We start from the raw sequence: 14,909 nt of genomic DNA on the forward strand, positions 1-14,909 counted from the left end.
AATTAGCATAGTCCCCAGGGCAAAAAGCAACTACAAAAGCTAACTGTCAGGCTTCCCTGGTGGCGCAGTGGTTAAGAATCCGCCTGCCAATGCAGGAGACACGGGTTTGAGCCCTGGTCCAGGAAGATCCCACATGCTGTGGAGCAACTAAGTCCGTGCGCCACAACTACTGAGTCTGTGCTCTAGAGCCTGCAAACCACAACTGCTGAAGCCCAGGCACCACAACTACTGAAGCCCGAGCACCTAGAGCCTGTGCTCTGCAACGAGAGAGGCTACCGCAATGAGAAGCCTGCGCACTGCAACAAAGAGTGGCCCCCGCTCGCTGCAGCTAGAGAAGGCCCGCGCACAGCAACGAAGACCCAATGCAGCCAGAAATAAAAAAATAAAATAAAATAAATTAAAAAAAAAAAAAAAAAGCTAACTGCTTTCTAAGGTTCTTCCCTTTCCAGAGTCATACCCCTGGTCGTTCTCCTTACCTCTCTGCTGCCTTTCAGATGACAACTGTACTTGATCTGGCTATTCTAGTTGTTTTAGGTAAGAATGCTGATCTGCTGCCAGCTATTCCACCCTACCTGGAAAGAGAAACCTTCTATGTGCTTCAATAAAGTCATAAAATCAGACAGCTTAAAACTAAAATCACTTTTCCAGTCATTTATCATTTTAAGTTGAAGGCTTACTACATCCATTTCCTCTTGACTAAACTAATGAAGCAAGGCACAGATCACAACCAAAACAGGTAAATAGTCAATTCATTCCTTCAGGAAACAACCTATTTATTTCATTGAAATCTAATAAACGAACAATTGTAAAAATGCATTATTTTATATACTACCAAAAAAGAAACTGGCCTGCAATGGGTCAGTATAAGAAGAACCCTCAAATAAAGATGGGACACCAAATGAAAGCCAACAACTATAAGACATATTATTTTATGAAACCTCAAGCAAGAAAAAAGCCTGAGATGAGCTGTCTAAGAAGGACCCTCAAAGCTAGGACAACAAATGGCTTCTCTCATGTTAAAGAAAAATGGCAAATAAACCACCTTGCACATACAGAAAACAAAGATGCCTGTTTCAATATTACCCCTGGGTATAAGGAGAAAAAGTATCCCCTGACAGATATGAATTCATACTACCTGTGTGGTTTAAAAAAGCTCAAGCAGAAAATTTAACTTCAAGTTCTATAGATGGTACTCCAAGGTGACTAGCAGAAGTAAACTCAAATATCTGAAAGAACCCAACTTTAGTCAGTCCAATAGCAATTTTAAGATACATCATAATTTCAGAGATGTTAAAATATGGAAAACCGTTTATTTCAGATTCTATGAAATATTGCATTTACTGAACATTTATTTTAACTAGTGCTTAGAACAGGGCCTGACACACAGGAGCAAACAACAACAACAACAAAATCAAAGCATTAACATTCCAGTGGTATGCTTGGCAGAGTAATAGGCCCCGAAGACATCTATGTCCTAAGCCCAGGAACCTGTGAATATGTTACTTTATATGGCAAAAGGGACTTTGTTAATGACCTTTAAATAGGATTATCTAGATAGGCCCAATGTAATCACAGGGGGCCTTGAAAAGTAGAAAAAGGAAGAAAGAGCCTGAGGAAGATATGACTACAAATGAACAGTCAAAGATACAATTTTGTTGGCTTTAAACATGGAGAAGCAGGCCACAGGCCAAGGAACTGGGAGGCCCCTAAAATCTGAAAAAGGCAAGGAAGTCAATTTTCCTTCAGTCTCCAAAAAGGAACACATCCCTGCCGACACCGCTTTTAGCCCAGTGAAACTCATAAGACTTCTGACCTACAGAACTGTAAAATAGTAAGTTCTATTATTTAAGCCACTAAGCCTGTGGTAATTTGTTATAGCAATAACAGGAAACTAATACAAGTAGGGCAAGAGAAAATAATAAATGTCAGGTGATAATCAGTATCATAAAGAAAAATAAGTTAGACTAAGGGAGAATTCAATCATATATACACACACCTATGCCTGGTATCTGTCTGTATGTATGATTTTACATAGCGTGATCAAGAAAGTTGTCTTTCGAAGTGATATTTGAATAAAGAAATAAAACAAAAGACAAAGTAAGCCAAATGAGTATCTGTGTGGAGCAGACCAGTCAGAGGAAACAGCATGTGCAAAAGCTCTGAAACAGGAGCGTGTTTATATGATTAAGCAACACAAGGAGGCCACTATGGTTGGAATACAGTGAGCTTTGATTTATAACTTGATATGGACATCAAGTTCATAGTCTGTAAGAATGGTACATTCAATAATAAGATCACTAGAGATGTCATGATAAACAAGTATGGATAAAATTTAGTAAATAAAACCCTAAAAAATGACACAGAATACAGTAAGTACATCCATAGTTTTAGTAAGGTTAAAAATTTTTTTTTTTGCTATAGGATTCAAATTCTACTTAGGAATATCTAATCTAGTATAATTTCATATACTATTAAATATACAAGAGTAAGTGACCAAAGATTTGAAAAACTGATTTAAACCCTAGACTTCTGTTTTGAATTTTCTTCAAAGCTAAAATAGAAACAGAAAATGGCAAGTTAAAAATAGAATTTTGTTAACTAGAATTAGATAGTTTAAGCATATTCACTTTTTGGTACTCACAAATTAAAAATTAGATACAAGCATAAACTTTAACTCCAAGTTCCCTTATCAATTCTCCAAGGCAGACTACAAATCATGTCCTCTGTTTCTTCCTTTGCACCTTCAGTACAATAGAGAGGATCAAAGCTGAACGTTAGTTTTTTTGTAAATGTCTAGTATACGCCATGATCAAGTGGGATTTATCCCAAGAATGCAAGGATTTTTCAGTATCTGCAAATCAATTAATGTGATACACCACATCAACAAATTGAATAAAAACCATATGATCATCTAAATAGATGCAGAAAAAGCTTTTGACAAAATCCAACACACATTTATGATAAAAACTCTCCAGAAAGTGGGCATAGAGGGAACATACCTCAACATAATAAAGCCCATTTATGACAAACCTACAGCTAACATAGTACTCAGTGAAAAGCTGAAAGCTTTTCCTCTAAGATCAGGAATGAGACAAGGATGCCTACTCTCACCACTTTTATTCAACATAGTGTTGGAAGTCCTAGCCACAACAATCAGAAAAGAAAAGGAAATAAAAGGAATCCAAATTGGAAAAGTAAAACTGTCACTGTCTGCAGATGACATGATACTATACATAGAAAATCCTAAAGGTGCTACCAGAAAATGACTAGAGCTCATCAATGAATCTGGTAAAGTTGCAGTTTACAAAATTAATATACAGAAATCTGTTGCATTTCTATACACTAACAACAAAAGATCAGAAAGAGAAATTCAAGAAACAATCCCATTTACCATCGCATCAAAAAGAATAAAATACCTAGGAATAAACCTACCTAAGGAGGCAAAAGACCTGTACTCCGAAAACTGTAAGATGCTGATGAAAGAAATAGAAGATGACAAACAGATGGAGAGATATACCATGTTCTTGGATGGGAAGAATCAATATTGTCAAAATGACTATACTACCCAAGGCAATCTACAGATTCAATGCAATCTCTATCAAATTACCAATGGCATTTCCACAGGACTAGAACAAAAAAATCTTAAAATCTGTATGGAGATACAAAAGACCCCGAATAGCCAAAGCAATCTTGAGAAAGAAAATTGGAGCTGGAGGAATCAGGCTCCCTGACTTCAGACTATACTGCATAGCTATAGTCATCAAAACAGTAATGGCACTGGCACAAAAACAGAAATATAGATCAATGGAACAGGACAGAAAGCCCAGAAACAAACTCATGCACCTACGGTCAATTAATCTATGACAAAGGGGGCAAGAACATACAATGGAGAAAAGACAGTCTCTTCAGTAAATGGTGCTGGGAAAACTGGTCAGCTACATGTAAAAACATGAAATTAGAACATTCTTTAACACCATACACAAAAATAAACGCAAAATGGATTAAAGACCTAAGTGTAAGACCAGATACTATAAAACTCGAGGAAAACATAGGCAGAACACTCTTTGTCATAAATTGCAGCAAGATCTTTTTCAATCCGTCTCCTAGAGTAATGGAAATAAAAGCAAAAATAAACAAATGGGACATAACTAAACTCAAAAGCTTTTGCACAGCCAAGAAACCATAAACAAGATGAAAAGACAACCCCCAGAATGGGAGAAAATATTTGCAAACAATGTGACGGCCAAGGGATTACTCTACAAAATTTACAAGCAGCTCATGCAGCTCAATATCGAAAAACAAACAACCCAATCAAAAAATGGGCAGAAGATCTGAACAGACATTTCTCCAAAGACATACAGATGGCCAAAAGGCACATGAAAAGATGCTCAATATTGTTAATTATTAGAGAAATGCAAATCAAAACTACAATGAGGTATCACCTCACACCAGTCAGAACGGCCAACATCAAAAACTTTACAAACAATAAATGCTGGAGAGGGCGTGGAGCACCCCACACTGTTGGTGGGAATGTAAATTGGTACAGCCAGTGTACCAATGGAGAACAGTATGGAGGTTCCTTAAAAAACTGAAAATAGACCTACCGTATGATCCAGCAATCCCACTCCTGGACATATATCTGGAGAAAACCATGGTCCAAAAGGATGCATGCACCCCAATGTTCATTACAGTGCTGTTTACAATAGCCAAAACATGGAAGCAACCTAAATGTCCATTGACAGAGGAATGGATAAAGAAGATGTGGTACATATATACAATGGAATATTACTCAGCCATTAAAAAGAATGAAATAATGCCATTTGCAGTAACATGGATGGACCTGGAGATGATCATACTAAGTGAAGTAAGACAAATATCAAATGATATCACTTATATGTGGAATCTAAAAAAACATGATACAAATGAACTTATTTACAAAACAGAAATAGTCTCACAGACTTAGAGAATGAACTTCCCAGGGGGGAAGGGTGGAGGGAGGGATAGATTGGGAGTTTGGGATTGACATGTACATGCTGCTATATTTAAAATAGATAACCAGCAAGGACCTACTGTATAGCACAGGGCACTCTGCTCAATAATCTGCAATAACCTAAATGGGAAAAGAATTTTAAAAAGAATAGATACTTGTATATGTATAACTGAATCACTTTGCTGTACACCTGAAACTAACACAACATTGTTAATCAAATAGAATTTGTTAACTAGAATTAGACAGTTTAAGCATATTCACTTTTTGCTACTCACAAGCTAAAAATTAGGAACAAGCATGAACTTTAACTCCCAGTTCCCTTATCAAATCTCCGAGGCAGATTAAAAATCATGTCCTCTATTTGCTTCTTCCTTTGCACTTTCAATACAATATAGAGTATCAAAGATGAAGGTTAGTTCTTTGTAAATGTATAGTAAAACTGATAAACCTTTGGTGAGATTAAATCACAAACTAAATTCAGGAATGAAAAAGGGAACAACATTAACAAAGACTATACACGTTAAAAGATGAGGCTATCCAAACTTATGACAATAAACTAAAATTAAAATAGGTTCCTAGAAAATTAAATCCTATTTCAAGAATAGAAAATCTGAATAGTTCTATTATCATTACAGAAATCAAAAAACCTTCCCACAAAGAAAACTCAGCCCCAAAGGACTTTACTGAGAAGTTTTAACATTCAGGAAAAGGACACAAAACTCTACCATAAAATAGAAAAATATTATAGCACACGATAATTTTATAAAACCAACATAATTTCGAAAGGATAGCTAAGATAGGAAAGTTAATATACAAATTTCACTCATTAACCTAAATGCAAAAATCCTATACAAAATATTGTCAAACCAAATCCAGAAAAGCATACCTACAAAATACCCATCAAACATTATAATTATTGGTAAAATTTTCAAAGAGATATCAGGAGAAAAAAAAGATGCCTGCTCTCACCACCTCCTTTCAGCAATGTACTAACAGGCAACTGGTGAATGAAGACAAAAGTTAGCAATCGAAGGAAAAATACAACACAAAAATGTCATAATTCACAGATTACAATTATAAAAATCCTGAAACAATCTACATGTGAATTACAACTATTAACTCTAGTAAGGCTAATGGATCCAAAATCAAAGGTTACTTATATACCAGTAACAAAGAGAAAAATGAAATTTAAAAAGGATTTATAATAACAAGTGGTATCTGAGGTTAAATAAGGATAACAGACACATAAGGTCAGACCTCTGGAGAGAATTATATCAGGCTGAACCATATAATGGCCAACATTCAAACATTTTGAATCTATAAAAACATTTCATATGGTTCCACCTAATAAAAACATGACAAAATCATAATAAAGACCTAAGTAAATGGAGAGAAATCACACCCATGGATTAGATTTAATGTAGTACCTATCAAATTCCCAATGGTTTTTATGTAGAAATTACCAAAATGATTGGAAAACTCGAATGAAAGTACACAGAGCTAAGAACAGAGAAGAACTATTGAAGCACAAGGTAGGAAGACCTGCTCTGTCATATTATGAAAGTGTGGAACTTATATAAGGACACTCAAAACAGACCAATGATACAGAATAGAGACCAGATGGATGCATCAAATATAAAGATATGTGACGAGGTGATATTGAAGATCAATGAGGGGAAAATGGGCTTTTCAATAAATGATGCCAGGAAAAATGATTATTCATATGTATTAAGTCTAACCCTTACCTCACACTGTACAAAAAGACCTACTTCAAGTGGATTAAAGATCTAAAGAAAGGTAAATATTAAGCTTTTATAAGGTAATAATGGAGAATATCTTTATGTTTTCTGAGTAGGGAAAAGTTTCTCCCCTCCACCTCACTCTATGTTTTATTGAGATGTAACTGACATACCATTGTATAAGTTCAAGGTATACAACATAATGATTTGATATATGTATATATTGACAATGATTACCACAAAAAGTTTAGTTAACATCCATCACCTCACAGTTACAATATTTTTTTCCCTTGTGATGAGAGCTTTAAAGATCTACTCTCTAAGCAGCTTTCAAATATACAATACAGTATTGTTAACTATAGTTGCCATGCTGTACATTACATCCCTAGAACTTATATATCATATAACTGGAAGTTTGTACCTTTTGACCACCCCCACCTATCCCCAACCCTGACCAACCCCCAGTAGGTTTCTTAAAGCAAGACACAGAAAGTATGTGCATTAGGGGAAATTTTTGATAAATTCAACCCCTTAAAATTAAGACTACTACTCAAACATAGGGAAAAAAGATAAGCCACAGAATTGGAGTAGACATTTTCTCCACATATAACTGAAATGGTCAAGTCTCTACTCTACTTTAGGGTTCTCTAGAACTCCTAAAAATCAGTGAGACAGACTACCTAATTAGCTACAACAACACACACTAATATTTGAAACAGGATCCTTACAAGAGATATCCAAATTGCCAATAAACATAACGGTTCTCAATCTCATTAATAGTCAGGGACATGTAAATCAAAACCACAATGGAATACTATTATATACCCACCTGACTAGCAAAAACTCAAGCCTGACAAAAGTAAGTGTGGTTAAGAATGCAGAGCAATGGGAACTCTCATACTACTGTGGAAGTGCAATCTGGTACAACCACTTAAATATTTGGTCCTATCTATTAAAGTTAAAGATGCACAACTTCTACAACCCAGCAATTCTACTTCTAGACAAGACACATTCTACAGAAACTAACGCACATAAGCACCAGGACAGAGGTATAATGTCATGGCAGCACTGCTTGTAACAGCCCCAAACTATCAACAGCAGAATATATTTATACTTTCCCTCTGGTTATTTATCCACTCTTTCCAGTGAAGGGAAAAGATTTCTAACAATGAAAAAAAATTCCCATCCACAAGCCACAGTGACTCCTTTTTGACTCTTGTATCCCTAACATGTCTAGTAAAAACCTAAATGACAGCAAACATAATCCTTTATAGGACAGTGTGTTTTACTTTGGGATAGCCATCATATAATCATTTTCTCATGAGCCAATATTTGCCTATCTATAATTTCCACTCAATCTTAGTTCTAGTCCCTAAAGCCAGAGTGCTCCACTCTAACTGTACCTCAGAATTACTCAGGAAAACATGTTTTAAATAGCAAGCTTTTTTAGCTCAATGTTATGAGTACTGTTATCTCTTCCCATTGTGTATACATGCTTCTTTCCACTTCCTACACTCAAGAACATTACAAGAATCCCTAGATAACTAATTTATGTAGATGCTTTCTCCTTTCCTTCATGATATGTATCCATATCAGAATTTCAAGTTGCTTAGAACTCTGTTAATTGTTACGTCCTTAGCCTGGCAATAGAATCACACTTGTGTTTGTACAAATTTCTGAAACTGTTTTCTAAAAGATAAGCTCACAACATTCTTTTTCTTTATCTTAGGAGTCAGCAAACTTTTTCCATGAAGGGTCAGAGAGTAAGTAGTTCAAGATTCTGTAAGCCTCATGTGCAACCACTCAACAATGCTGTTGAGCACACACACAAAAAACCAGCCATGGCTAATACATAAATGGGGATCACTGTGTTCCAATAAAACTTTATTTTCATAAAACAGGTAGCCAGTGGGCCATAGTTTACCAACCCCTGCTTTATATTATTAATCATAAGCAGATGCTTGATCTTAGATTTGTCACCTCCGTGTTATAACAGATATGATAATATATGTCCATTATATATATAATACATAATATATATAATCAGTTAACCAGAACTTGACAAGAATGTTAGTTTGGCTGCTTCCCTTAAGTAAAAGAAAACTGTCAGGGTCTTTCTAGTATCCCCAACACAACAAATGTACTTCTAATAATTCATTCTAAAGAAAAGAAATGCACAAAAACATATACACAAAGTTGTTTACTTAAACATCGTAATAAAGAACTGGAAATACTTTTAACAGGCTTTTAAAAAAAGTAAATTAGTGACTATTTATCCAATACACTTTACTCAGAAGAACTGAACACAAAACGATGTTGATACTATTTCCCCAAGTATAAAAAGGTAGCTTTGAAACAATGCATAGTACTTTATCACTTGAAGGAAACATCTAAAAGTATTTCTTAAAGAATTAACAATGGAAATATCTGAGTAATATGAAATCTTGGGTGATAGTTTACATTTTGAATTCTCTTCATTAAGCTTGTTTTAAGTTCTTAAATTAAAGAAAATTACTATAAAAGAAAATTTTTGCTAGTCTTGCAAGTCCAGCAGACAGCTGCCTAGGTAGACATTCACTGGTGTTATATCAACATAGATTCTCATAGCAACCATAGCTATTGAAATGCTTTTGTATATTATTGGTTTAACCTAGGAGAATCCTATGTGGTAGGCAAGAATTTCTCTAATAAGATATTCAATTATTTCCAAGGTGCTTTCAAATAATACCTCCAGCCTTAAAGTAGCAATGGAGATTTAAGGGCCATTCTTAATAAAAAAATTCTCAAGAATTTATTAAAACGTTTTCCTCTAGTATGGAAATTTCCATCTTTCATAGATTCCTTTTTTTTTTTTTTTTTTTAACTAAAGAATGTGTGCTTAATACCTAAAAATTACACTCCTTAATTCAGTAATTAAATGGCATCAGTGAAGAGAATCTTACCCCAAGAAAACAGTCACACGAAGTTCTTTTTTGGTCCTTGAGATTGTCTTCAGTGTGGTAATTTCTGCATCAAACCAAAATCCTCTATTACTAGGACTTTCTACATTGTAATTAACCATTACCACATCACCGACATTTAGTTCGTTCCATTTCAAAGTGGTTCTAGCTCGTGGTCGAAGATCCTTTACATTTATTTCTACAGTACCACTTTCCGGATATCTGAGAAGACAGAAAAAAGAATCACAGAACACTGCTTATGATTATCACCAAGGAAGACTAAAATTATATGCAACATGTATAAAAACCTAATCATATTATTCTTAATGGCACTTAAAGTAAATGATATTTATTCCTGATTTTAACTGCCAGAATAAACAAGTCTTGCTAAAATCTTAGTAAGTCATTCTTTGCTAGCTTGGGGGTGGTGGTGGTGATAGGGAATAAAGAGTAGGGGTAAGTAAAAAACCCAAGTTCTTCTTTTCCACATTTTCTTAACCCATGTATAAAAATTACTTTAATAAGACTAGATGCTGACCTCCTCCTGAACTTGGAACCAGTTCATCAAGTTCTGCCATTTGCTTTACGCATAATAAGAACATAAATCTAGTACATTTTCAATGGCCTCCATTTTTCCAGAAGGAGAAAGATAAGATTTCAGTTCTTACATGTAGCTAGCTGCCTAGTAATGGCAAAATGAAAAAACAAAAAAACAAGAGCAAAAAAATCCTGGAATTTTGTATGTATCAGAAAGTAGAACCATGTGAAAGAAATCCAGCAGAATCTTGATCTTACTTGAATTTCTAAATGTAAGCTTAACAAACCTAAACCTGACCCAAACTTAAAGCTTTACAAGGTTCCTCACTTTTTGGCCTAACATCTGGTATCCATAGGCCAAAAACAGCAATGTAACAGTCCACAATGGCTTCTATAAAATTAAGATCTGTTGCCTTTATGTATTGCTTGCTAGTAGAGGGACAAAGAAATGAGTAATATCTGGTTCCTGCTCTTGGAAAACTCAATCTACTGGGAAAGGCCAAGCTACTGTAGCAGTGGTTCTCAAACCGGTGGTTCCATCTGTGAACATGCTATAAATGCAGACTCTTAGGCTCCACTTCTGATCTGACTCAGAAACGCCGGGAGTGAGGCCCAGTGATCTATTTTCACAAATCTTCTCAGAAATTCTCAAGCATACTCAAGTTTGATAAGCTACTGTGCTGCAGAAACACAAGAACAGTTAAATATCATACCGTTCTGTGACAGCATTAACAATGTAGAAAACTAAGGGAAGAGACCATTAACCCTTAACCAACTGAGTGGCCTACTCAAAATTTAAGTGGGCCTGAAGTTGGAAGCAGCTCTAGCAGCTAGCCTTGGCTCTTCCAAATCAAACAAGTACTATGCAGGCCTAGGACCCTCACAGTATACCTAACTCATTTATAATAAATGGATATTAACCCTGGGTAGAATTTTAATCACTCTATTTAATCAAGTTTCTTCAAATTTTAGTTAATTGCGGAAAGAAAAATCTCAGGATTAGCAAGAGGCCTCAGAAACAATCTGGTCCATTTACCCTCTCAGTACTATAAATTCCCCTTTACCACAAGCCTCCCAAATAACCATGCAACCTCTGCTCGGATGGTAAGTGATGAGAGGCCAGCTTTAACCCTAAGAAAAACCATTCTGTCTTCACATAGCTCTGACACAGGAAAGAGAATATACTTGATACTGGATCAAAGATAAACACAGAATGAGTTCCATAGCTTAAGTGCCATGAAGAAATCTATATACTCTCTCCACGAAAAGACCTAATCCTTGACAGTCTAAGCCTGTCACCCTGCCCTCCTCTATCTTCTAAGTATAAAACATTTCAAGTGAATTTCCTTCAACTTACGTAAGGTTTTGAATCCTTTATCATACTGGTCTCTTCACTCAAAATATGTTCTATTTTCAACCTGCCTGGGTTTAAATTCCATTTTAGCTTCCTACTACCGTGTATCCTTGGGAAAGTTACTAAACTTTGCTGTTTTACATGTGTTTAGTTTACACATGACTACCTCTCATGTGTAAAACGCACCTAATGGTAACTACCTCATATGGCTGTTTTGAGAACTAAAATGGAGAAGACTTGTAACTAGATATTTTAGGGCTTTTCTAATTCTAAAGTTGTGAATTTGTTTCCTGACTAAATATTCTTAAGGCCATAAAGGATAGAAAACTATTCTTTTAGATGAGATCCTTTTCTCAGCTGTATTGTGATTTTTACATCATGACATTATCATATATTCCTGTATGATTAACAAAGTAAAAAAGCGTATTTCACTGGTAAAAAGCTCTCCATTTACCTATGATTGCCAAAATTAGATACCAAGAACGGAAATATTTGTAACAAACTTTTAAAATGCTTATTGGAGATGAGTTAAAATAAATCATTGCCTACATCAGAGCAAAGGAATTTAAGCTGTTTGCCCTGAAACTAAGTATGATTTCAGAACAGAATTATAGAAGTAGAGCATATGAATACATCATCTTTATGTATACAGTAAGTGTGTAAAAGTCATGAAAGTGAAGTATACTTTTTCTAATGCTACCCAGAGATGATAAGTCAGTTGCTGTATAAAAAGATATAGAAGGGACCCAAAAACTACTTTTACCAAAGTCAAAAACACGCCCAGACTCAAATATCACTATTTTTCTTTTCTTGGGCATCTTCGTCTACACATATCTTAACATCACATAGAGTGATGACTCAGAAGCTCTGTTCTAACCCAAAATTCTCTCTTCAGATTCATATCCAACTACATCTCTAACACGTATGTCTCAGGAGCACCTCAAATTCAAGAAATTCCCCCATCCCATAATCTGCTGATGGTCAATATTCTCTAAATTTTCATACTCCCAGAAATTGGAGTCATCCCCAATTCCTCCATCCAGTTACTAAGTCCTCCTTATGCTATATACTGTTAACACTTCTTTAATGTAACTCTGCACCGTTAGTGAAGGCCTGCATTTCTCTGAGACTACTGTCAAGGCCAACACATCTCCCTGTCTTTAGGATTACACCTTAGACTCCATTATACTTTTGCCAAAGATTCTAAAACACAGATCTGCTTAAAACATTTTGTGACGCCTGATAACAATTTGTTCATAGGCTGTGGGAAAACAGGCATTCTTACATTGCTGATGGGAATACAAAGTGGTACTGTCTCCTTGTAGAGGGGAATTTGGCAATACACAGCAAAATTGCCTATATATTTACCTTTTGATCTAGGAATTCCACTTCTAGGAATCTATCCCAAACATAAGTAACAAAAAACCCCAGGAAAAGACACATACACAAGGCTATTTATAGCTGCACTATCTGTAACAGCAGGACTAGAAATAATCAAATGTCCATAATAGGAAACTACTTACTATATGATACAATTATATAATGGAATATTATTCTCCTGTAAAAAGGAATATGACATCTGCTATGGAGAGACATTAACTAAAAAAAAGACCAAGATGCAAACAGTATCTACGTGTACTTTCTACCTAATGAGTGTGTGTGGAAATACATACTTGTACATGTACATATATAAGTGTGTATGTATTTGTGAGTATACAAGTAATCACACATACATACATATATTTTGAGACAGAAGGATAAACAAAAACTCATTTAGTTACTACAAAAAGAGGTAAGAAATAGGGTAGAAGGAACCAAGATGGACACTTTTTCTTAATGTACTTGTTTTGAAGTTTTACCTATAGGATCGTTTAATGTTTCACTTGATTATAAAAACAATTTACAAAATGTGAGAAATCCCTAAAAACCAAAAGCAAAATGAAAAGAGTGGCTTAACTACTGAGAAATACCATTACATGTGACTTGAAAATATACTAACTATACATTCCTAGTGGGGTTATACCTATTTACTAAGGACAAAGTAAAAAACATACCAACTTTTCACTAATCATATTGTTTGCAATATTAGTACTGTTAGTCTGAAACCATCATATGAGTAGAATAAAACAAGTCAGTGGTGACATTAATAGAAACCATGATTTTCAAGGTAAGAGAAAAAATAAGAGATTAAGGATATTAAAATGATAACCCCTCAACTCTAAAATTAATTGGAAATATCAATACAAACATTTCCTAGCTGTTTCCAGTGTTAAGACCTAGAAACATGATCAAAACAGGTATCAATGAACAGCCGACTATACGCTCTTACAAAAAGAACTAGGGCTCCTTAAAGAAATGGCTGAATCCAGGCCTGGGCAGGAAATAGAAGAGCTTGGGACATCCTATTGTACCTGAATGCAAAGAAACCCTCATTATGTCAGGTTCAACTTGAAGGAGCCCCACAGGCCAGAGATGAGACAATCTGGGCACCAAAAAGAACTGAGTTAGAGTAAAACAAGTATTAAAATCCATTAGTTCATAATGAGACTTAGTAAAAATCTCACTGACCAACCTCTGGAGGATGCTAGGGAATTTATTCATTCTGAACACTGAAAAAGTTCAAGAATCAATAGTTTATCCTACTTTTTGTATATGAACCAACTGCTTGTTGAAGAAAGCTCCTTATGAAAAAATTATAGCTAATAAATGAAGGAGAGAATGAGGTATCACTATTTTTACTACATTTCATAAAATAGTGGCTGTAGGTAAAGATTAATGGCTACTAAAACTATTAAAAGCTGGCAGCAAATTTCACAATGGATGTATCAGGCTGACAACACCCAAATCTCACCACTAAAAAAGAAAGAAGCAGGTATTATGTGCCTCCCAACGCCATGTAATAGGTAAATAAATACCATCTCTAAACTAGTCTTATCAAATAATGAAATTTAAAACCAATCAAACCTCTAAGTACAGTCATCCCTCCATACTCATGGGTTCTGCATCCAGAGTCAACCAACCACTGATTGAAAATATTCAGAAAAAAATTCCAGAAAGTTCCAAAAAGCAGTTCAATTTGCCAGGCTCAAGCAACTATTTATATAGCATTTACATTGTATTAGGTATTATAAGTAATCTGATGTGATTTAAAGTATACAAGAGGATATGCACAGATTACATGCAAATATGCCATTTTACATAAGGGACTTGAGCATCCATGGATTTTGGTATGCGTGGAGGTCCTGGAACCAATCCCCCATGGATACCAAGGGAAGACTGTATAAACTTTCAGGAAACTAACATTAACAGAGGAACATGTTAAATACCACTACAGAAATGTAATCAGTAAA

At 35.1% G+C, this 14,909-nt stretch overlaps 1 protein-coding gene across 2 annotated transcripts in view; it reads right to left on the reverse strand.

Moving 5' to 3' along the window:
- UHRF2 (ubiquitin like with PHD and ring finger domains 2) overlaps positions 1 to 14,909 on the reverse strand; it is a 75,382-nt gene that overhangs the window by 31,998 nt on the left and 28,475 nt on the right. For both annotated transcript variants that reach the window (XM_059924754.1, XM_059924753.1), the window contains exon 4: positions 9,672 to 9,890. In XM_059924754.1, the coding sequence (XP_059780737.1) occupies positions 9,672 to 9,890 (219 nt within the window). The remainder of the gene's footprint in view (positions 1 to 9,671; positions 9,891 to 14,909) is intronic.

Source organism: Balaenoptera ricei, chromosome 6 (genome assembly GCF_028023285.1).
Source record: "Balaenoptera ricei isolate mBalRic1 chromosome 6, mBalRic1.hap2, whole genome shotgun sequence".
Taxonomy (NCBI): Eukaryota; Metazoa; Chordata; class Mammalia; order Artiodactyla; family Balaenopteridae; genus Balaenoptera; species Balaenoptera ricei.